Source organism: Lontra canadensis, unplaced genomic scaffold (genome assembly GCF_010015895.1).
Source record: "Lontra canadensis isolate GAN:19392208 unplaced genomic scaffold, GSC_riverotter_1.0 scaffold25, whole genome shotgun sequence".
Lineage (NCBI taxonomy): Eukaryota > Metazoa > Chordata > Mammalia > Carnivora > Mustelidae > Lontra > Lontra canadensis.
In genome coordinates this window covers 16,078,074-16,102,486 of record NW_022631019.1, presented here as the reverse complement: position 1 = coordinate 16,102,486, position 24,413 = coordinate 16,078,074, and the positions used below count along the sequence as shown (strand labels likewise).

Below are 24,413 nucleotides of genomic sequence, written 5' to 3'. Positions count from 1 at the left end.
ATCTTGTGGGGTCCCTGCAGGATCCTGGGAAAGCTGTCTGCAGCATGGGTTCTTATCCAACAGTATATGACACACCCCCTCCGAAACTACACAAAATTGTGTGTGAGTGCAGATGCGTGCATTTCCTGGGGAGGAGAGTTTCTAGCATCCCGGGTAGGGCCCGCCAACCTGATAAGGGTGAACAGTGCCCCGCCTCTGAGGTCTGGGGTCTCTGACATCCTACTGTCTATCTCTGGGGCTCTCCTCTTTTCCGCGCGCTGCCCTGCTCCTCCCCACCTGTCCCCTCCCCAGACCAGCACTGTCCTCACCCCCACCCCGCCGGACCTCCTCTCTGCCCCCAGGAGCCTGGGCCCCTGCACTCACCCTGCCCATTCTGATACTGCATCTTCTCCTCGTCCGAGTCCTGGAAGGCCTTGCTGTAGCCGCAGTGCCTGGGGAGGACAGCCCTAGCCTCAGTCCTGACCCGGGTCGGGGGCAGAGCAGAACTCCTCCCTTCTAGCTCCTTCCCTTTCCGGTCAGCTCCTGCCCCTACAGAGCAGAGTCCCCACCCTCAGGCTCTCAACCCAGCTGGACGGTGACACCTTTGACAGTTACGATTTACAAAATCAAGTGCACCTGGTCTGCACATCAGTCTACACAGCCTAAGCCCCATTTTATATGAAACCACCCTTGGGGGTGGGGACAGGGGCTTCTGGTATCTATGACACTGTGTGACCTTGGCCAGCCCCCTCCCTTCCCTGGGCCCGTGTCTCCATGTGTAAGACGATGCTTCCAGGCCTCGCTGTCTGGATTCCTAAGCCCACACACCCCTCTGGGATGCCGTGGGAGAGAACGGCAACTTCAGTTTTGACAGACCTTGGTTCCTGTCCCAGTTCTGACATCTACTTGGCAGAAAAGCCCTAACAACCTCTCTGATCCCCAACTAGTTCACCTGCAACATGACACCAGAATGTCTCCATCACAGCATTGAGTGAGGCGGAGACGGTCACCTGGAGGGAGGCCCGGTGGGCCTGGCAGGTGGGTGGACGTGGTACGGAGACAGGGAGGGAGAGTCTGGATGACAACCGGCTCTGGGGCTTGAGCGACCCCATGAACAGTGGTGCCGTGTTCTGGGAGTGGGGGGCTGCGTGCCGAGTGGCTAAAACACATCGGAGCGGGGGCGGGAGTGGGCACATGGTCCTCAGGGGAGAGGCCTGTGCTGGTGACAAAATGTCAGCATGACAGCAGGGTTCCTAGCCATTGGCCCTGATCAGGTCACTCAGGGAAGATGGCCCCGGGTGAAAAGGGAAGAGAGGAGAGTCCGGGACAAGCATGGGGTCCTCTAGCCTTCTGAGGCTGTTTCTAGAAGAGGGGCTGGCAGCGATGGAGAAGGGCAGGGGAGACAGGTGGACAGGAAATGGGGGGGTAGGAGGGGCTTGGGGGCGAGACAGAAGCGTTCCCCATTCCCTGAGGGGGAAAGAAGAGCACGTATGCAGGAAGCAAAGCCAGCCCCCAGCAGCTTGGTGGAGCCTGGACCAGGCTGGTGGGGGAGGGGTTTGGGTGGTGGTGCAGAGGCAGGGGTGTGGGGGTGGCGCAGCCAGGACCACCCACCTCTTTTTGCAGATGAGCAAGAGCAGAAGCACGACCAGGCCCGTGATGAGTGTCAGGCAGATCCACACAATGGTCCGGGTGTCATAGCGGGGCCCTGGGGGGGTGGGGAACAGCAGGGTGAGGGGTTCTGGCGGCTCCCTGGGGCGGACACACGGGGTGAGCAGCATCCTGGCTGAGTCAGCCCTGGGTTGGGGTCACAGCTGCCTCCTCCTCTGCCTGGACCCTCCCCTCTACTAAGCTGTTCCTCCAAACCCTGCTGCCCCAGGCTTCCCGGCTTCCCACTCCGGTGCCAGCACTTTCTGGCACGGTGTGAGCCCCGGAGAAGCACTAGACTCTCTGAGCCCGTGTCGTCCCCCTGTAACCTGCCTGTCCCGCCTGTTGTTCAAACAGTAGCAAAACTGATTGTGCTGGGAGGTGCGGGTTCCCGTCCCAGTTACAGAAGAACCCACTATTCTCTTCAGCTTTCAGACAAGAACCCTGAGGGTCGGAGAAGCAGGGAACTTACTCCAGGCCACACAGTAAACGGGAGGGAGCGGGGCAGTCTCAGTGCAGTATCAGACCTCAGAGCACTTGAGACACTCCATCGGCTGGGGCTCGAACCTTTCTCTGCCAACACCACCCCCAGAGGGCATCCCAGCATAGAGCACAGAGAGGAACCCAAGCAGCTGAAGAGGGGGGCAGGGCATCCTCAAGCTTGAATGTGCCTCAGGATCACCCTGACGGTCGGAATTGCTGGGGCGCCTGGGGGCTCAGTCGGTTGAGCATCCAACTCTTGATTTTGGCTCAGGTCATGATCCCAGGGTCACAAGATCAAGCCCTGTGCCAGGCTTTGTGATTCGCAAGGAGTCTGCTTGAGATTCTCTCCCTCTCCCTTTGCCCCTCCCCCTCCACACGTTCTCGTGCTCTCTCTCTCTCTCTAAAATAAGTAAGTAGGTAAATAAATAAAATCTTAAAAAAACAAACAAACAAACAAACAAAAAGCCAACCTGAATTGTTGGACAACTACCTAGAGGGTCTCTGGGGCAAGTATAAGGGGTCTTGTCCGTGATGCGCACCATGACACCGGCGAGACACCCTGGTGACTTGGTGACAGCCAGTGTTTGGTGGGCTGTCACCGGCTCCGTCATCTTGGGCAAGTCGCTTCCATTCTCAGAGCCTCAGTGTGTGGCGTTCCCTTCCTCTGGCCACCGGGGCCCCAGCACCCGGCCTGGCCCAGCTCTCTTGGCCTCCCCGCTCCCCGCACTCACGGGGTTTCCCAGTCTCCACCTCCATGGCCTGGCTGAAGCGGCCGCAGCCTGCGGACGTGCGGGCTCGGACCTGGAACATGTAGCGGGTGCCCGGCTTGAGGCCCGAGACGGTGGCCCTGGTGGTGACAGCCTTGAGGGTAGAGTAGCTCTGCATCTCCTTGTCCTGGGCACAAGAGGGGTGGTCAGCCCAGGCTCCTCCCGCCGGCTTCCGCTGCCCCTTTCTCCCTTCCCCGCTGGTACCTTCTCGTAGTACTTGATCTCGTACTCCAGGATGATGCCGTTGGGCTGCTCCGGCTCCTGCCACAGCAGGGACACGCTTGTCTGCCCGGCCCGCTCCTGGCGGATCACCACCACCTGGGACGGGGCTAGGGGACGGAGGCCAGCCTCGGTCAGATGGATGGATGGGGGATAACGGAGACTGGCCTCTGTCCCAGGGAAGCTGGCTTGGGGCGGACTCGCCAACGATCCTGCTCCCCAGCTCCCGTCCCAGGAGAGCCGGCGGCCTCCAACACTCCTAGCAAATCACCCGCTGCCACTCTGGTCGGTCCCCCGGGGTCGGCACAGCCTGGCTCTGGGCCCGGATGCTGGGGCTGGTTTGACCCAGATGAGGCCTGACTCCCCCAGCTTTCACTGCCTCCTTCTCATCTCTGGCCAGGTCCATCCTCTGGAAGCCTGCTGGACACCGCGAACCCAACCAGCAGACCCTCGATGCCCTGGGGCCCCACCACCGGATGTCTCTATCTCCAAGGGTCTGGGGTAGGACAGGCTCTCAGGACTGCCTGAGGAGGAGGAAGGAGAGGGGAAAAGTAGACGGACCCCGTGTCCTCGCTGCCTGGGTTTGGAGGGTAGGACCGCAGCAGCTCTGATACTCGGGGAAAGGTAATGAGCTGGGCGCCCCTGAGCCCCAAGATTCCTGTGTCACACCAGGTCACCTGTTCAACAGGTCATGCAGTGACTGAGTCATCATTCCCTCCCTCCCTGTCTCCTGCTTTCAGGGCACCTACCCCCAAGGTGAGTCTGCTGGAAAAGTGCCAGAGTCAGCCAGCCGCAGCCAGGCTGACTCTCTGGCCCACAGCTACCCCGTCCCACTATCTGGGTGTCCTGTCCCCCACTCCCCCTGCACGTCCGGAGCTCCTCGAAAGCAGGGGCTACACAGGGTAGGTACCCAACAAACATTGCTAGGTGACTTTGACATGAAAAATAAATTCCCAGAGTTAAGTGGGAGGGCGTGGCACAGGGCCCCCCATCAGCTCCAGAATTGGGCCTGGGTCACAACCTGGCCTCTTCTTGGTGGCTGGGGCCATTACTCCCTGGGGTGCAGTTTCCCCATCCAGAACGGGAAACTAGACTAGCACCACCTGCCAGGATGAGGTGAGGATGGGGTAAGACCGTTGTTTGGGAAGAACATGCACCAGTGCCAGCAATACGTAGGTGCCCCTTAAAAACAAAGGACTTCCAAGGCAAGAGGTGCCGTATGAGGGGAGCAGACACAGAGGGGGACCAGGAACACAGAGGAGGAAGGGAAACAGGGTGGGGGCACCAGAGAGGCTCCAAGGAGGAGAATGCTGTAGAGAAGAGGAACAGAGAAGAGGAGAGGGGAGGAGAGGGAGAGCGGAGGGCCATTGGAGGCCAGACCTCACCAATTTGCTCAGGGCTGTTACCTGCCCCAGGGCCACCCCCCACCGTCCCAGGATTTTCTGAATGCCTTCCACATGCCTTGTGGTCTACTAGGACCTGGAGATCCACAGTGACCGAGGCAGCTTTCAAGGAGCTTATAATCCATACAGAGAAAGTAAATAAGAAAACAAATCGATGTATAATCACAGGCTGGTTAAGTACGCCGAGGGACAGGAGGAAGGCTGGGCGTGTGATGGAGCCGACCTTGTATGCAGAGAGGGCGGGAGTGGGGAGTGGAACCAGGCCATTTTAGCTGGGGCGGGGAGGTGGTCATGGTGGGTCTCCCCAAGGCAGGGATGACAGCGGAACCAAGGACTGAAGGAATCAGCCACACAGCATCACAGAGAGGAGCCTGTCATTCCAAAGGACTTCCCACCTGTGAGGCCACCCACTTAAGAGACTCTGATCCCACCAGCGCTCTCCAGAGGAGAAGTAAGGCCGAGGCAGGAAGCGCTTGGTGTGCTCCAAGAGGTGGACAGATGCATGGGAGGCCCGTGCGGTTGCAAGGGAGGGAGCCAGGTGAGAGTAAGTGGGTGAGGCTGGAGGGGTGAGTGGGGTAGGTGGCCTGGGTGCCCCCCCCCCCGCCGTCCTGGCTCTAGGAGGGTCTCAATGGGATCTGAGCTCAGGCTGAAGCCGGTAAAGGACTCAGGTGTGACCAGAACTCACTTACACTTTTAAAATTCAATCAGGATGTGGAGTGAGAATGTCTCCTGGGGCGAGGGGGAGCGGGCTCCGGGGTCATCCAGACAATGCAGGGTGGGGGTGGGAATATGTTATGGACTGAACTGGGTCCCGCTCCCCAAATTCATATATTGAAGCCCTAATTTCATAGTGTTTGTAGGCGGGGCCTGGGGACACAATTAGGTGTCAGTGGGGTCATGCAGGCGAGGCCCTCAGGATGGGATTAGACTTCTCTCTTTCTCTGCCTTGCGAGAACACAGCGAGCAGGCGGCTATCCACAAGCCAGGAAGCAGGTTCTCACTAGAAACCAAACTGCCCAGCACCTTGATCTTGGACCTCCAGCCTTAAGGACTATCATCAGTGCATTTCTGTGGTTTAAGCCCCCGACCTATGGTATTTTATCACAGTAGCCTGAGCTCAGGGAAATAGATTGGAAGGGGTCTGAGGCAGAGACTGTCACCTGGAGGGAGGCCCGGTGGGCCTGGCAGGTGGGTGGACGTGGTACAGAGACAGGGAGGGAGGGAGAGTCCGGATGACAACGGGCTCTGGGGCTTGAGCGACCCCATGAACAGTGGTGCCGTGTTCTGGGAGTGGGGGGCTGCGTGCTGTGTGGCTAAAACACATCTGAGCAGGGGCAAGAATGGGCACATGGTCCTCAGGGGAGAGGCCTGTGCTGGTGACAAAATGTCAGCGGGGTTCCTAGCCATGGGCCCTAATCAGGTCACTCAGGGAAGATGGACCCAGGTGAACATGGAAGAGAGGAAGTCCGGGACAAGCATGGGGTCCTCTAGCCTTCTGAGGCTGTTTCTAGAAGAGGGGCTGGCAAAGATGGAGGAGGGCAGGGCAGACAGATGGACAGGAAATGGGGGGGTAGGAGGGACTTGGGGGCGAGACAGAAGCGTTCCATGAGGGAAGAAAGAAGAGGGAAAAAAAACCCCCACTGCGTGTGGCCAGGTGGGGACCCTGAACTTCAGTGAACAGCTGGGGAGACAGACCTGGCCAGGGCTGCCTGAAGAGGACGCAGATACAGCCGCACAGACTGCTCTTTTGGGAAGGTTCCCTGGGAAGAGAACTGGTTGGTGGTGGAGGGGAGCATGCCTTCAAGGGAGGGTTTTTCTTTTCATGATGGAGCATACTGGTGGCGTCAGGAGCACTGCTGGGCTCTGGATACCCATGGGCAAGGGCAGGGCCACAAGCACCAGACCCACAGGCCTATTCCCCACCATGTCACCAGCCCCGAGGACAGAGCCGGGCATTCTGGGGGTGCCCCACATGTGCTGGTCGGATGACAATCTCTCGAGTGGATGTCCATCTCTGGCATCAGAGAGGGGGTGCCCTGGGCTCACAGTTGGGAGGCCCATTTCCCTTGCGGGCGGGACAGACCTGGGTTCAAATGCCAACTCTGCCACTTCCTACGTGGTGACTCAGACCCTTGCTCTCCTCCCTGGTGACATGGTGAGAAGGCTCTGGGCCAGGGACGGGGTGGGGGCCACAGCAGTCCTAGGCGTGTGCTGGGGTGGCTGCGGATGGCGAGGCTGCCGTGATGGGCTCTTGGGTCGGGCCGTCACTGGACAGGCAGGACCCAGCCGAATTTGGGAAGAGAGGGGCTCCAGGGGCAGAATCCAGCCCAACAACTGGCTAGGACCCGAGATAAATGGCTGTTGTCCAAACCAGTGCAACTAAGTCCATCCCTGGGGCAGCAGTGGCAGGTGTTCTGGAAAATGATAATCAGAGTGATTTTACCTTTTAATGACATTTATGGGGCACGGACCTTGGGCCAGGTGGGGGGCTAAGCATTTTCATCTCTCTCACTTAAGCCTCATCATAGTACCCGAGGCAGACACCATTATTCCCATTGTACCAGGGAAGAAAGAGGTGGAAAGAAGGTTCTGGAACCTAGGAAATGCCGTGCCCACCGGTCTCTGCTTTGTTGGCTTCCTCCCACCTACAGGACAGGTTCTACTCTCCTAACGGCCTGGAGAGCCCGGAGCTCTGAGTCCTGGGGAGGAAGGCAGGGCCAGGGGCCAGGGAAGCTGCCAGCCCGAGCCACTCCGCCTACCTGCCTGGTTCGTGGTGATGTTGACGACCGCTGCCCGGCGGGGCTCAGGGCTCAGGTCAGACACACCATTGACGGCCTCGATCCAGAAGGAGTAGTTCATGTGGGCCAGCAGGTTGGCCACCATCAGACTGGCCCGCACCAGGCTTGTCTGCTGAGGCACGAAGCGGGGGCCGCTCCCACAGGTCTCGCAGTGGCCCAATGCCCAAGGACAGCGGCGGCACACGGCGTTGTAGGTGATGTCATTGCGGCCACCCAGATCCAGGGGAGGGGCCCATTCCAGGGTCACGGATGTCCCGTTCACGCTGGAGATCAGATTCACGGGCGCGGAGGGTGGCCCTGGGGAGAGGAGACGTGACTGGTGGCAGTGGAGGGCATTTACCTGGGCTGGCCCAGTTGCCCTCCATCAGACCAGAGAAGGACTGGGACTCCCCTATGATATTCGGGGGTCCCCAAGGAAAAGGGCTTGGCCTCATCCAGCCTCTGGGAGCCCCCTAAGAGCAGACACAGCATCAGACTGGACCATAGTGTCAGGTCTATGTCCAGAAAGCTAAGCCCCATCCCTTACCATCCCACTGCTGGACCACAGAGATCCCAGGTTTGTGCTTCCTGAAGTTTCCATCGGGAACAGGATGAGAGACGGACAATCCTCGGGGGTGCCCACAGCAGCCACCCTGGGTGTGAAAGGCCCTTGCTGTCTCTGCCTTACACACTCCATTCCTTAACCTCTGTGCTTGGTTTACTGCACAGATCCCTGAGCCCTGCTGCGGGGTGTGGGGGAGGTGCTGGGAAGCCCAGTGGGGTCTCTGGCAGTGTAACCCCCCACTCCCAACCCCCCACCCCCAAGGGAGCCCAGTTGGGCAGCACAGAGATTCTGGAGAGCTGGGGCTGGGGGGTTGGGGGCTGGAGTAGGCTCCTGGGGGGGGTGGGGATTTGAGTCTGGAGGGCATGGAGGGGAATGTGGAGACCCCTGGGGCTTAGAATTCCAGTTCTCAGCATCCCAGGCAGGGACTCTTAGATCTTAAGAAAATAGAAGAATCTCGGAATCATAGGGAATCATAGAATCCGAAGGGCATGGAATACTAAAAGCCTAGTCTTTTACAGTCTTAAGATTTCTAGAACCTGAGGGCCCTGAATTGTGGATCTGGAGGAAAACTGGAGTCTGGCTCGCTGAATACAAGTGTCCCTGATCTAGAGCTGGGCTCACCTTGCCTGCAAACCCCATGGTAGTTCCCATGTCACTCAGCCATCCTTTCTGCCTGGGCCAGTCCCACATGGGGTAAACACACAGGCCTGGGCAGAAGGAAGGAGGGAGGGAGGAAGGGAGGGAGGGAGGGAGACAGTGTGTGTGTGTGTGTGTGTGCGTGCGCGTGCGCACAGACTCTCACCTCCCACATACAGGGACCCGGGGGGGCTTGGCATGAAGGATGTGGGGGGAGAGGGAGATTGGGGACTGAGGCTGGGATAGACTGGAGGGCACAACCAGACAGATCCTTAGGAAGCCCCTGTCACCCTACCACAAGAGACCAGGGTTGGCAAACGGGATGGGCTAAGCTGGATGCTGCCTCTCCCAGCGGGGATGGGGGGTGGTGTGAGAGGTCCCTTCAGGCCAGGAGAGGAAGTAATGAAGGAGAACCATCAAATCGCTGGGACAGTCACGCAGCCCTGCAGGCACGGTGCCAGAGTCCCTTGGCATCCCCTCGGGTACACAGGGCATGAGCACACACAACCACACTTCTCCAGGCACACGCGCGTCCCCTGCAAAGAGAGGTGTGCACATGCTGAACCCCCAAGGCACATTCATGAAAGCTCTGCGGGGACCTGGGGGTCCCCTTCAGGGACCCGGATGTGCACACACAGCCGTAGCAATCCTTTACACACACGGGCATAAAACCCCGACGTTCACACTGGAGCTTACAAACACTATGCAGGCGTCTTCCATAGGAGCAGCTGCTGACACAGACCCACACGGTGTCACCATCACAGCAGGTGTTCCAGAGCCACATGCAGAATCAGACCCACACCTGGCAGCATCCGCGCAGGCAGCCACACACACTCCCAGCACACACTCGTGCACTCACCGCACACACACGGAGGCAGCTCTGACCATCAGGGATGACAGGGATCAGGGGCTCCTCTGATACTCCTCTGCTCCCTGGGAACCTGCTGGCTTGCCCACCCCAGCTCCCAGGACATCAGCCTCACTACTGGGTCAGGAAATGACCAAAGCCACCTCTCATCGGTCCTCTGAAGCAGGGAGGAAAGACGGAGGGAAGGAAGGAAAGATTCCCCTGAGGAGAGGTGGCAGGTGATGTATGACAGGAAGTGGGGACCCCGAGAGAGGTCAAGGTAGGGACTCCCACGAAGGAGGCAGAGTTTGAGTCGCCCCCCAGCCCTAGACTGGCCCCTGGTCCAAGAAAGCCACCTGTCCCTGTGTCCCCTCCAGAGTCCTGGCTCCCTGGAGTCTGGGAGCAGGGGGTCCTGGCCTGCTCTTGGTCTCCAGGATTCCGGGGTGCAGGGCGGTACTCACGGGTGCAGGCTGCAGATGGCGGGTCTAGGGATGCGCGGTAGTAGCTGAGGTCACAGCGGCAGGCCTGGGCAGCGGGGGCTGCAGAGTGGCTGTGGAGAGGGCAGCGGGCGCAGAGCTGGTCCCCGGGAGCCGACTTGTAGAAGCCCAGCTCACAGGCTGCGGAGGATAAGGCGGCTTCAGAGGAGACCACCAGGCCGCCCTGGCCGGCCCTGGGACCGCCCTCACTCTGACCCAGGGCTTCCGGCCGGATCTCCCAGGGGACACCGGTGCAGGCCTTCAGCATGCCCCGGTCCTACCCTTGCTGGCAGATGGAGAGACTGAAGCACAGAGAGGGCCTGTGACTTACACGGGGTTGCACAGCTAGGTGGGGGCAGAGCTGGGGCCGGGACCCTGACACCCAGAGTCCCAGCCCTGAAGTCGGCTTAGGAAAGAGCCTCTTCACACCAGAGTCACATCTCCTCCTGTGGCCCTTCCTGGCCAGGCCTGTCTCTAGCCTGAATCTGTCCCTCACAGAAACCCGGTCCCTGAGTGAGACGCTGCCTTGGAGCGTCAGGAGGCTAGGCATCCAAGGGCTGTGACTTGGGGAGGAAAAAACGCTGGAAGGGAATGGGGTGGGCGGCAGTGTGACTGGTGATAGGAGACACAGGTGATAAGACCCCACTCAGCACAGATTCCAGACGCCACCACAGCCACCTGGTGTGGAAGGGCCAGGCGTGGGGCCCAGGGCTCTGTTTCCCAAGCTCCCAAGCAATGACTACCCGGGACATTGCGGGGCTCCCACCCTTCCCAGAGCCTGCGGCACTGTCACCGTGCCCTCCCGGTCTCCACCACACCTGCATCATCTCTCACGTGGAGGCCCCAGCCTCCAGCCTGACTGCTGCTCATTCCAGTAGTGTTCACGAGCGCCTACTCTGTGCCAGGCACGGATCCGGGCACCAGAGATCCAGCCATGAGTGAGACTCTCAAGGAGGGTCGCTGCCCTCATGGAGCCAGTCTCTTCGAGTGGGAGACATGCAGTAAACGAGGCCGAAACTGTTTCCAGGAAGGAAATACAACGGGGGATATGGCAAAGGGTGATTGGTGGGAGAAGCTACCTTCCCGGAGAAGGAAATGATATTTGAGCCTTGCCTAAAAAAATAAGTAGAGACATTCTAGGTTGAGGAACTCCCTAAAACAACGCTGGGCCTGGGACTGCACAGAAATGCCCGGCGTTCAAAACCCTGCTGCAGCCTCCTCCCTCCCCACCCGCAGGCTGAACTAAGGAGCTGGCTATTCCCCACATCTGGTAGTTTGCTTCCTGCCTCAGGGCCTTTGCATGGACTGTGCCTTCTTCCTGGGGTGTCTTTTTCCCCCTTGGTCAACCTGTCAAACTCTTTCAAGATTCATTTTAATTGTCCCTTCAAATGAAGCCTTTCTCCACACCTACACACACACACACACACACACACACACACACACGCAGGTGCACAGAAGCCACCGCTCCCCGCCCCACTTCTGCAGCCCCTGCTCAGGACCACCACCTCTCACACACCCTACGGCTGTGCTGGTTATTCTGTAGGTCTGGCTCACCTCCTAAACCAGCAGGTGCTTGTGGGCAGCTCCTTGTGAATAAGGACATCTCAACCTTCCTAGTGTCTGGCTCTGAGCAGAAATTGTCAGCGCCCGTAGAAGATTTCAAAGTAAGCTAATCCTGCCATTGTCTGCTCTGGGCAGAGAGCGAACCCGGGAGTTCAGGAGCACCGAATGCCACCCAGCCAGGCGGCTCCTGGCTGTACCATGGACCTGACCTCCTTTGCCACAGAGACCACCGGGAAGTTTATGGGATTTCTACCCACAAAGTCCCACTCTGGAAAACTCCATGCTTGACAGAAGCTTCACTTGAAAAGACATCATGGGGGCACCTGGGTAGCTCAGTGGGTTAAGCCTCTGCCTTCGGCTCAGGTCATGATCTCGGGGTCCTGGGATCGAGCCCCACATTGGGCTCTCTGCTCTGTGGGGAGCCTGCTTCCTCCTCTCTCTCTGCCTGCCTCTCTGCCTACTTGTGATCTCTCTCTCTCAAATAAACAAATAAAATCTTAAAAAAAAAAAAAAAGGAAATGCATTAAAAAAAAAGAAAAGACATCATGTCATAAAAAAAATAAATAAATAAAGTCGTATCTCTTTATTCTAAAAGCTAAAATCAAGCTAATTTGTAAAATTCTCCCAGCTCGAGAGAAAAACTAAAGCTGGGAAGAATGACTCTGTCCTCACATTTGCTTTATGGATTCAGAGGCCGCAGAGCCGGACGGGGCCTGCAGGCTGAAGAGTGGGGAAACGTGCCTCCGTTCTGACACTTCTTCCCTCCCACCTGGAGAGACCCCAAGGGTTCTTGGGCCTGCCAGGGGGCTGGGCCTCGGCGTTGTGGCGCTCCTAGCTGACGCACTGTGATCTCACCTCCTCCTCCCAGAAGCCCCCTGGTTGACAGAGTCCTGGGACAAGCCAAAGAGGCCTCCTTGGGGCCCAGGACTCGGGCAGAGGAAGACAGCTTTGCCCTTCATCAGCAAATATGTGGTTCAACCCGTCATTGAGCTGAGTGACAGTCGTCCTCACGCTGTGATCAGGCCTATGTCGGTTAGCGCTTCAGGGACAGCTTGCCCATGCTGCCCTGCATTTGTTCCTTTATCCAAATTTATTCAGCTGCTACTATGGAGCTAAGCAAGAGCTGGCCCTGGTTTCCAGGAGCTGTCCGGGCTGTGACAGGCACGGGGAAGGTGTGGACGACACCCTCGTGTGATTTGTGGCAAGAAGGACGCATGGAAAGATGGCCCGCAGTTCCTGAGTCTCTGACTGCGCCAGAGATCATCTTGTTCTCATCCGTTAAGAGCAGAAACTCAGAGGCACCTGGGTGGCTCAGTTGGTTAAGCCACTGCCTCTGGCTCAGGTCATGATCCGGAGTCCTGGGATCGAGTCCCATATCGGGCTTCCCCTGCTCTGCGGGGAGCCTGCTTCTGCCTCTCCCTCTGCTTGTGCGTGCGCTCTCTCTCTCTCTCTCTCTAATAAGTAAATACTTTAGAAAAGAAAAAAAAAAAAGCACAAACTCGGGAGCAGGCTGCCTGGGTTCTTCTTTTGCTCTAACCCCTTCACCTAGGCTAAGTGATGCTGGGCAGGTGGCCAGGCCTCAGTTTCTTCATCTGTAAAATGGGGACAGTAATAGGCTGCAGCTCCTAGGGCTGTTGTGAGGGTGACCTGGGTAAGTACACGTGAACTCACGCCAGGACCGTGCCTGGCAAGTATCCCAGTGCTATATGGTGGGGACAATGTGCTTGACAGAGAGGAAACAGGTGGGGTACCTCGCCCCATGCTCCCCGCCGGGCCAGAACGCAAACCCAGCTGGGGGAACCTCTAGGGCCCGGGCCTGTCCCCCATCAGCCTCTCAACACGCGTCCGGGGCTTAGAGATGGCCCGGCCTTTCTGCTGCTCGCCAGTGGGCGGTTCTCACCCGCTCTGCTAATACCCATATGGCTCTAACGTGTCAAAGCCAGATTAATCCGCGCAATGAAAATAAAATAATCTTTAATAAGAATACTAATCGCCAGGCCTCGGGGAGCCCGGAGACCTGGAGGCAGAGCCGGGGATGAATGGCTGAGACAGATGGAGTAGCTCTGGGCTGGGGCCCGGGCCCGGCCACCGACCCAGGGCGCTTCCGGAGCCCGCGTGCCCGGCTAGTCGGCCGAGCGCCAGGTGGGGCCGCTGCCCCTGCCGAGGGCACCTTGCCCAGGCCGCCCGCCCGGCCGGCAGCTGCCTGCGGCCCCGCCACCTCTCCCTGCTCCCCCACCAAGAGCCCGAGATTTGACAAATAAGGTGTCTGCCGGTGGATGACCAGAGGAAATTAATTCTAAATCAGATTTTAAACACAGTCAGGAAGGCAAAAGAGCTCGGTGCTCGTGCTGCCCCTCCGAAGCGAGACTCTCTGATATTTATAGAAAAATGATTAGGGCCTCCGAGGGTGGTTTGCATTCTGTGTCCAGGTGACGGGAAGGACAGCAACCGGGCCTTCAGCGTCAGGGCTGCTGCTCCCTTGGGTGGTGTTCCAAGAGGCCTTTCCCCTGCCTGGACTGACCAGGGGCACAGCAGCCAGCTGTGGGGACAGGTCACTGGTCCTGGCACTGTGTCATGAGGGGGGCGCTCTGGCTGGGAGATCTGGGGTCCAATCGACCGCTGTTAGCAGTGTGCCCTTGGGCCAGTCACTTGGGCTTTCTGGACCCCCACCTGCCCACTGGGAAACTAGACCAGCTCCCCTTGGCTCTGATGCTCTCCTGTGGGTCTCTGAGGCCTGAGGGCCTGAGGGCGTCTCAGGAAGCCCTCACGGAGCCCGTGACCGGCTTGGTCCCTCCTCCTAGGCTCCACTGTCTTCTCTGTGGAATCAGGTGCTCCCTGGCCACCTCTGTGGAGAGCTGTGAAGGTAAAGGCAGGGGGCAGGGGGCCTGCAGGCTGGGAGGGTGACCGTCGCCATCTGGGCTGGCCCCTGCCGCAGGCCTCAGGCTCTGGATCCCCTCCTTTTGCTAGAAGGAAGGTGGTGGGATCAGGCTGGACAAGGCAGGACCCCAGAGCCCAGCCCTTCCTCCTCAATTGTTTGATCAGAGACAACTGCCCGAGGGAGGCGGCCAGGGGACCCACGGTCCTCAGGGTGTCCCTCTCAGGTTGGTTGGTGGCAGAGGGGAGCTACAGCTTTGAGAGGACAACTCACGCAGCCCGGAAAGTCACCCCCACTCTGTTCCCGCCTCCTGCTTGGTCTCCAGCCTCCTCACTCTCAGGTTACCTGCCCAAGGAAGGCTGGGGACAGGGGCCCCCGGCAGGGTCGGGTCGCATGCCAGGGCCTCCCATTTGTGGAGGGGCTCAGTGTCAGAGCCGTGCTGCTTCTTCCAAGGAGGTTACCCAGATAATCCCGGAAACCCACTCACAGGAGGGAGAAAAGTCTCTCCTTGTGCGACTTGCCACTGGCATTTTGTCCCCAAACCTCTCCGCCTGCAGTGCATTATGAATTAATATATTTTTTTTATAAAACCTGTAATTATCTTGCAACTGGCATAATTACGTTGTATTGTGATTTAAATGTAAAATTCAAAATATGCTGCAATTTCCTACGTCCGCTTCGGCATTTATTATTTTTTATTAATGAGCCAACAGTGCCAGGCAGTGGTCATGACTCCAGCCTCTCCTAGCCCTGGGAAGGTCCTGCTGCTCCAGACCTTGGAGCCTCTACCCAGAGTCCTGCCCTTGACTCGCTGTGGGGCCTGGGGCAAGACACATCCCTCAATGGGCTCCACTTCCCAACCCTGTCAAACAAGGAGGCCAGTGCAGGACTTGAGACCTTGGACCCGGAAGTCAGGAAGATCAGTCTCCCTCCAAAGGGCAAGGGTGTCCTGTTGCACACCGGACAGACAAGTGGCTTACTTGTGCTTACAGATTAAACCCAGGGTTGGGGTCAGCGGCTGACCTTGACCAGGTGTCCACTGAGCAGCTGGCCTCTTATTACGGCCTATGCTGTACCAGTTAGAGCTGTTCTGCTGTTTCCCAGGGAGGAGGGAAGTGGGGTTTGGCAGAGGGCTCTGTGGAGAGAGGAAGCCGTTCAGGGCTCTGGAGGGAGCCAGCCTGAGATCAGAGACTACTCTGCAGTTTACGTCGAAGGACTCAGTTTCTCACATCTGTAAGATGGGGATATGCTACCTCGCTTAGAGGACTTTTGTAAGCATGAGAATGTGTGTGAACTCCCTAAATCCCCATGCCTGAGATACAACAGTTGCTCAACAGAATGAGAAACTGCCCCGACGAGGAGGAAGTACTTACTAATGCGCTCTGTTCATGGCAAACACTTGAAAATTGTTGCTAAGGGACTTTATTGTCCCCATCAGAAGAAAGGGATACTGGAAGCCAGCTCTGGCAGGGAGAGCAGTCAGGCTGGGCCAGGGGTAGGTTAAATACCTACACGTGGCTTCCAGCAAGACAGACCCGACTCAGGTCCCAGGTCCACCTCTCACCAGCTGTGAAGCCCATGAAGCCTCAGTTTCCCCATTGGTAAAATGGATCTGTAACACCTGCCTTGCTCCAGTGAGCAAATGAGCTGATACGTGAGCCTCCCTCTGTGAGCTGCAAAGGAACAGGGATGTTGGTTATCACGCAGCGGGGACTCGAGGAGTACAGGGATGACTGTGACAGGAACCAGGAGAGGCTGGAAGCCTGGGAACCTGATAAATGAGGCCACAGGGGACAGAACAAGTCCAGAAGCAGGTGAATGTCACAGATGATGCTTCGGGGGTTAGGGTCCCTGAGAGGTGAAGACTCGTAGCAGTTAAGAAGGAGAGCTTAAGGAAACCAGAGAGCCCCAGAGAGGGTCTGGAAGGGGCCTGGTGGCTGGATAGAGGGTCCTGATCCCAGAGAACTACCTTGAACACTACCTGAAATTCTTGGCCTGTGCCCTGCTCTATCCTGTGAGCACCAAGGGGTCTTTCCTGCCTGCTTGGGGCCGAGGAGAAGGGCCCCAGATAGGGTCGAGGCCCCAGCCTCTCTGATCCCTGCATAGGAACAGCCTCCTCCCCCAGGAGCACCCGTGGTCCCAACAGCAGGCTTCATTCTGCTCTGAATGGACGAGCAGCCATGTGTCCAGCCCCCCCAGGGGAGGCCAGGGAAGGGCAGAGGGCAACCCGGCCGAGACCAGTACCAGCTGAGGCACCAGCTGTCTGTCCAACCAACTCATGCAGTGTCCCCGGTGCCTGGGATGGCTGGCTACACCGCCCCCACACAGGCACAGTGCAAGTGTCACACACACACACACACACACACACACACACAGCTTGGGGGCCCTGCCCTGCTCCTGGCCTCTGGCGTGGGAACCCAAGCAGCGCACTCATGGGAATAGGTACCATGCTGTCCCATCCTTCGCCTTCCCTTTATCAAGGACCTTGGCTGTCCTCTCCCACAGGTCCCTGGGGAAGATCCCTCCAGACACGGGCCACTTACACAGGACTCCCTGGGGGCCCCTGCCTGCACAGCTTCCCAGTGGCCCCCTGCTGCACCCCTCCACCCGGGGTCTGCCGCCACTTCCCTCCCCTCCACAAAAGTTTAGTGGTTTTGAGCATGAACACCGGAACCAGACCTCTGGGCTCAAAATCGCAGCTCTGCTGCTTCCGAGCTGTGTACCCCTGGGCAAGTTGCTTTGCCTCTCTGTGCTTCAGTCTCATCTATAAAATGAGGATAACCATAGCTTCTATGTCATAGGGTAGCTCTGGAGACTAAACGAGTTAATAGGTGAAAAGTACCTAAAACGATGCCTGACACAAGTGAGCTCATAGTACTGTCCCCTCCCACAGGCATATACGCAGCTGGATGCCCAGTCCTGCGGGTATCCTCAGAGGTATATCTCCACACTGCCCACAGAGTAGCATCTGGTTGTAGTGTGTCTCCCTCTCTTCTCCCTTCCCCCTGCTCCTCATGCGCATATGCGCGCGCGCACACACACACGAGCACATATGCATGCACCGCCTGCTGTTTTTGCTGACCCACAAATGCTGGAGGGTCACCCATCTTCCCAGATGCTGTTTGCGCCCCCACCCCGATGCCTGCCACCCACGATTGCACCCCCCAGACCCTGGCAGCCCCCTCCCAGACCGAGCCTGCACGCCGGCCGCCCGCCCACCCACCCACGCGTGGCGCGCTCACCCACACAGGCATCCCGCCGCTCCTCGTAGCCAGCGCTGCACACGCACTTGCCGATGGGCACCAGCCACTCGCCCTCGGCGCTGCAGTACATCTTGGGCGTGTCCCGCTCCTCGGAGTGCCGCACACACTGGCCCCGCACCTCCACCAGCGAGGACGAGTCGGCCCCCGTCACCGCCTCCGAGAAGGCGGCCAGGTTGCGCACCATAGTGGGGCACTTCTTGTAGTAGATGCGGAGAGACAGGATGGCGAGGCACGCGCCGATGTCCTGGAAGGCCAGGTAGAAGCCACGCTTGCTGAGGGGGCCCACGCCCCGCACCTCCGTGTTGAGCTTGAGGCGTCGCACACCCAGGTCGGCCCCTGTGAAGCTCTCGTCCGCTGCAATGGTGTCGATTTTGAGGAACTGGCTTTCTTGGGTGCTGGCGCCCAGGTCTCGGTCTGACTCCAGGTAGTAAAGGTTGAAGGTCTCCTTACAGGTGCCCAGCACACCGGGCATGCTGTTGCAGTCACGCAGGGTGAACTTGATCTCGGCGTAGACACGCCGGGCGCCGTCACGGGGTACCCAGCTCGTGCGCAGCCAGTTGTTCTGGTTGGGGCTCATGACGTTGCACACCTGGTACGTGTGGATGGGCTGGAAGGATTCGTCCACCTCGTTGATGGAGTCCCACTGCGGGCACAGAGAGCGCAGCGCTGAAGTGAGCGTGAGCACACTGCCCCCTCCTGCCAGTCACCCCTGCCCCGCGTGCACGGGGTCAGGACCTCCCTGGGAAGAAGGCCAAATGTTCTCTGCCCTTGGGTTACCGACCTTCCCTCTACTGGACCATCACCTCGAGATGTGAGCCCACAGAGTGCCACATCATTCCAAGATAGTGTTACTTGCGGCAGTTTACTGGTGACGAAATAGCTCTGAGCCCCGTGTCTGAAGTCACCCAGCTAGTAAGTGGTAGAACCAGGACTGGAATTGATGCCAAAGGTATAAAACCCAACCTCGTGTCCACATGGCAGCTCCAAACACTCCCAGGGTGGGAGTCCGGGGCTGGGGGTGTGCTTGGCTAAGTCAGGGGGCCCACGAGCCCAGTTTCTGTATCAGTTGCCAGAGGGATCTTTTTAATGCAGAGACCTGACTATGCCCCAAATCCTTCAGCAAGGGAGTGCCAGGATGTGGGTAAGTTGAATGTGGTGGCTTCTGTGCCACCTGCTGGTGAGGCGTCAGTGATTCAGAAATAAATCAGACATGATCCACAGAGTGTAAGAAAACCCACCCACAGAATGGGAGGGACATACCTGCAAATCATGTGTCTAATATGGGATTAGTAGCCAGAATATATAAAGAACTCCTATAACTCAACAACAAAAAACCAAAGAGCCCAACTGAAAAGCAGGCAAAAGACTTGAATAGATCTTTCTCTAAAGATATACAGATGGTCAAATAATCCATAGAAAAATGGTCACAGTCACTCGGCATTAGCGAAATACAAATCAAAACCACCATGAGAGACGCTTCTCACTCACAAGGACAGCGATTATCTGAACGACAGGAGATAACAAATGTTGGGGAGGATTTCGAGGATCTGGAAAGCGTGTGCCCTCTTGGTGGGAGTGTAAGATGGGCAGCTGCTCTGGGAACCAGTGTGGAGCTTCCTCAGAAAGTTGAAAAGAGACCTACCCTGTGACCCAGCAATTCTACTTCTGGGTATACACTCAGGACAATGGGAAGCAGGGTCTCCAACAGATACCACACACTCAAGCTCACAGCAGCATTATTCGCGGTAGCCTCAAGGTAGAAAACCCAAATGTGCCATCATCGGATGACTAGATAAACAAAATGCGGGGTAGCCAAACAATAGGATAGTTTTCAACCTTAAAAAGGAAGGACATTCAGATGCCTGCCACACACAGCTGAGCCTTGAGGACATGACGCAAAGTGAAATAAGCCAGCTGCGAAAGAACGTTGTATGATCCCACTTAAATGAGGTCCTGAGAGCCACAGAAACAGAACGGAATGGTGGTTGCCAGGCACTGCGAGACAGGGGAAGGGTGAGCTGGTGTTTCGCAGACACAGAGCTTCCGTTTGGGAAGATGAAAAGGGTTTTGGAGATGGACGGTGGTGACGGTCATAGGACACAGGGAATGTATTTAATGCCACTGAATCATGGACTTAAAATGTGGCTGTGATGGTAAATGTTACGTGTATTTTACCACTACTAAGAAAGGAACATTCCAGAAACACTCCCTCCCCTTGAGCGTCTCACAGTCCATCAGACAAGGTGGTGGAGGGCTCCATGCCAAAGGGGGTGGGCATCCAGGGGGTGATGAAAACTTCCTGCAGATGGAAGCAGGAAGCTCTTGTAGGGATGGGAGGGAAGAGCCCGCCGAGAGGCCGGGAAGAATTAGCAATGTTCAGCGAGCACCAGATAGCCCAGTTCGGCCACAGAGGATTCACATGCAAGACCCAGTGCTGAGAAATGAGCCTGGAGTTGAGAGGTCAAGACCTCTCGGTCTCTAACGTGTTGTGTGACCTTAGGCAAGTCCTGGCTCTTCTCTGGGCCCTGGCTTCCTCAACTGCAGAAAGCTGGCTGGCTGGGAGCAGTCACGAGGGGCTGAGTTCTGTGGACTCCTGAGAGCCCTGAGGAGGGGCTGGAGGCTGAGTGCAGATGGAAGGGATGGGCTCTGGGTCCCTGCCTTGGGTTGGCCAGCGGTGCAATGCCTTGCTCTTTTCTCTTGGGCCTCTATGCGCAATAGTCCTTGAACTAAAGATCCTATTGCTTATGGGGGGTGGGGGACGTAAAAACCAGTCCTCGTGATGTTCTGAGAATCTTGGGGGTTCTGAGTGACCTGCGAGTGCAGGAATGGGGACCACGGGGGCCTCAAGTCTTTCCTGACGAAAGCCCCTCCATCTCACCTTATCTTGGCCAGCATGTGGTCTCAACCCTCGGTGCCCACATCTGTAAAATGGGGCTCAGACAGGCACACTGCGGCGAGGCTTGAGAGAATGAAAGGAGAAGTAGGTTGCCAAGCGCTTGGCTGGGGCCTGGCACAGCAGGGCACCAGAGGAACGGGCCTGCTATGATGCCAGCCTGGCAGCACCTTCCCAGCCCACCTATGCCTGCCTCCGGGGGGGCCCCTGGGGGAAGAGGTCCAGGGTGTGCCGGCCTCACCTGAAAGTTTACGCCTCCTACATCCCGTACCCCAGAAGGACCCCCTTGGACCCCACACTACAGCCAAGGCCTCTGGGCAGTGCTGTGTCACATCTGGGGTTAAAGTCATTGTCACAATTAATGGAGCACTGAAGAGCCAGCCAGCTGCTCCCTGTCTGTTTCCTGCCAGGGACCTGGATAAATTAATCGGCCCCATCTGAGTCTGCTCCAGCCGCTCTACCAATGCCAATGCCCTGGCCTTGTCCTGTCAGCCCCAGGGGCCGCTGCAGACGCCCAGAATGGCACGAATTCCTGGAGGCCGCTGCAAGGATGGAATGAGCCGTGCTCCCCTCCTGGGCACCCCCGCCCTCCCTCCCCGAGGCCTGGGGCCCTCCTCCTCCACCACCCCCCGCCCCTGACTGCTCTGCAGCTCTGTGCTCTGTCTGGAACAAAATGCACCGACCCAGCTGTGCAGCCCCGGGGACCTCCTGTCCCCTCTCTGAAGCCTGTGCTTCTTGTATGTGAAGTGGGCTGGCCGACGCCTGGCCCTTCCACCAACTCCAGGGGATGCTGAGGGTCGGGGGGACAACCAAATGTGTCTGTCATCTAAGGCAGCACTGGTTAGTGCCTGCTAATTCACCAGATGTGCTGGAACGATGGAATGGGTCCCAGCCCATGCAGGGAGGGGCATGGCCTGATGAAGAGCTGGGTCCAGGGGCCAGATGTCCCCTGACCTCAGCAGAGGGGCTTAACCTCCCAGAGCTTCAGGTTTCTCACCGGGAAAATGTCCCTTTCGTGCATTCTCATTGATAACCACTGCACGGAGCAGGTTCTGTGATCATTCCCGTGTGATAAATGGGGAGGTGGCGGCCAGGTAAGTGACCTGCCTGGGTTACAGTGATTAGAGGCCTCAGAGTACGGGCTTGTCCAGACCCAGCAGCACCCTCGGCCTTTAGGCTGTGCAGCCTTGGCTGACAATCCAGTCACTCTGCTGATGCCGGAGACAGCCCTGGATGGCCCTTGCTCCCAGGCTGTTTAAGAGCCTTCAGAATCCGAGGAACCTCCTGGAGCCTCAAGGACCATGACCACAGGCTCCCAGCTAAGCAGGAGAATCACCTGGAAAGCTTATGAAACAAAAGACTGCCAGGCACCTCCTGGGATCCCCTGCATGTGGGGTCCTGTAACCTCACTTGCTAGCTTGGAACAGGTAAGGTCTAGAGTTTGGGAAGCAGGGATCTCACCCAGCCTTCTTTCCCCTCCGGGCAAGCCCAGTCACCAGCCTCCATAAAGATGGAAGGTGGTCCCCCGCTCAGCAGACAATGCTGGGGGGCCTCCCACCTTCTCGCAATGAGGACATAGACTAAAGAGAGGACAAGGGATTCAACCAAGGCTCTGGGCCCGAGCAACTGGAGTTTGAGTCCATCCTCTGGAAACTGATAGCAGGAAAGTTATTCCTGGCTGCTCTGACCTCAGCTTCTTCATCTGTGAAATGGGATGGCTGTACCTACTCACAGGATTGGCTATGCGGATTAAATGAGATCATGTCTATGAACCGTTCAGAGCTATGTGAATACACATTATTTGTTCTAATTCCCCAACAGGATAAGATAACTCTGAGCCACGCTTTGCGGCACTCTGCAGACAAAAGAATCTTAGATTCCTAGCACAATCAGCGAAAACACAAGTCTGGCCATACTCCACCTGCTTAAAACCCTTACAATTCCTCGAAACACCAAGTCCTGAGCTCTGAGAAGGACAGAGGGACAGAGATATCCAGAGCCAACCTGGGGCCGGGCCCAGTCCTTTCTAGCTGCTGGGTCTCAGGGGAAAAGATGACCCAATCATCGGCCCGGCGGTCACCTACTCAAGGGTCAGTTCCATGCCATTGCCAGAGCTGGGTCACTTTCTCAAGCCCTTTTCTACCCTGCTCACCCCTGGGAGACAGCCATCTTCAGCACACAAAGGAGCATTTCACTGGGAGAAACTGAGGCCCAGGGAGGTAAAGAGACACCTCAAGGACCCAGCCTTTGCCCAGAGGCAGGGCTGAGCTTCTCAGGCAGAAAGGAGTTCCCTCCTGGTTCTTGGGTCCATGGGGTCTGCTGTGAAACTCCCCGAAGCCTGGAGCATGGGAGCTGATGACAGTGCACTTGGCTTCCCGCCGCCCGGAGATGAGAGCTCCAAAGGGGGAGGAGGGGGGCTCTAGCTTGCCCCCAGCCACAGGCCACCAACGGCCCAGATGAAAAGTGAAGAAACACTCCCACTCCCTTCACAAATATTCGGTCTTGAAGTCACTGTCACCATCATTATTAATATTATTACCCTTGTCTCCAGAGCCATGGAAGCCAGCGTTCACGAAAGAAGTCACATGCACGTGACACACCTGCATCTGGCGGAGAAGTGTGTGTGTGTGTGTGTGTGTTTCTGAGCGTGCCTGCAGGAGGAAATGTCTGTGACACAGAACCGTCACACACACTAATGACAATGACAGTGACAGCACATTCGGTGAGGGCTCCCCAGGTGCCAGGCATGGCGCCAGGACCAGGTGTCACCTCCCCTCAGCCTGACAGCAAAGCCCACGAGGTCGTCACAAGCTCATCCCTTGCCACAGATGGGGAACTGAGCCTCGGGGAGTGAGGTGGTGACCACCAGGGCCGCCCCGCTTGTCAGTGGCAGAATCGGGCCTCACCAGGCTCACAGATGGAGGGTCTGGATAGGAAAGGTGGAGGGTCGGGCCAAGGATGCCCTAGGGTTACCACACCCACTCCCCAGGAGGATGGCAGGGGTACCGCCTGAGAGTTCGGAACCCCCGGAGACCTGACTGGCTCAGCCCAGGGTCACCGTGGAGGTCAGAGGGGCCTGGCGGCTTTGGCCGCAGTGGGTGCTGGCAGGTGCCGTCCAGATGATTCTGATGGAAGAGAATAACAGGGGCCCAGTGGCTCCTGGTGAAGGCAGGGCAGGAGGGAGAGGCCAATCCCGAAGGGGTGAAATGCCTGGCTGGGGCCCATATGAATCTGTAGGCCCAGAACACAGACATACAGATTCCACACCTAGGGGCCTTAGGCTTAAGAACTGGGAGCTCTGTACCAGGGTTGGTTCTATAATCCCAGGGGTCTGCATGAACAAAGAAAGGAAGGAAGATAGGAAGGTATGAAGATAGGAAGGAAGGGACGAAGGGAGGGAGGAAGGGAGAGAGGAAGAGAGAGAAGGAATCAGCAGCTCTGTTTCTAACTGCTGTGTGGCCTTGGGTAAGTCACTTCACCTCTCTGGGCATCTGCTTCCTTTTGATCTGATGATAAGACCCTGAGTCACAGCATTTCTCTGCTCACAGAGGATGATGCAGGCCCCGCTGTGGGTCACCTACCCCGTGAGCTGGATATGTGAGCCAGCCCCAGTCTCCATGGATGGTGGACGTGTCCAGCAAGTTCACTGTAAAACAGGAGAGGAGAGAACATCAGACCCTAGGACACCATTACCCAGTCCCACTGTGCAGCCCAACCTGGACTTGCTGGTCTGCTCTCGCTCCTGAACATGCCAACTTCACGCCTCACTTCCCCTCTCCTTCCGGGTCCGGTTCAAGTTGTCCCTCTTACCTGAAGCCATCTCCCACCACCTTGGCCCAAATGTGACCTTCCAAACCCCCACAACATAAGGTGCCCCAAGGGCCGGGCTTGCCTGGTTGGCGATGCAGTGGAATGGCTAAGAGATGGGCTCAGGAGTCCAGGAGGCATGGGCCAGATTCCCAGCCCTGCCACATACGGCTGTGTATCCCTGTGCAAGTCCCCATCCCCCCAGCCTCAGTTTCC

At 57.6% G+C, this 24,413-nt stretch overlaps 1 protein-coding gene across 1 annotated transcript in view; it reads right to left on the bottom strand.

The window, feature by feature from the left end:
* Window positions 1–24,049, bottom strand: part of EPHA8 (EPH receptor A8) — a 28,653-nt gene extending 4,604 nt beyond the window's left edge. Inside the window, exons 1-8 of the mRNA XM_032864065.1 lie at window positions 23,972–24,049; window positions 17,477–18,140; window positions 9,782–9,937; window positions 7,255–7,590; window positions 3,078–3,202; window positions 2,838–3,000; window positions 1,591–1,684; window positions 364–431 (exon numbers count right to left, since the gene is read on the bottom strand). Of these exons, the coding sequence (XP_032719956.1) occupies window positions 364–431; window positions 1,591–1,684; window positions 2,838–3,000; window positions 3,078–3,202; window positions 7,255–7,590; window positions 9,782–9,937; window positions 17,477–18,074 (1,540 nt within the window). The 5' untranslated portion in view covers window positions 18,075–18,140; window positions 23,972–24,049. The remainder of the gene's footprint in view (window positions 1–363; window positions 432–1,590; window positions 1,685–2,837; window positions 3,001–3,077; window positions 3,203–7,254; window positions 7,591–9,781; window positions 9,938–17,476; window positions 18,141–23,971) is intronic.
* Between the last annotated feature and the right edge of the window lie 364 nt (window positions 24,050–24,413).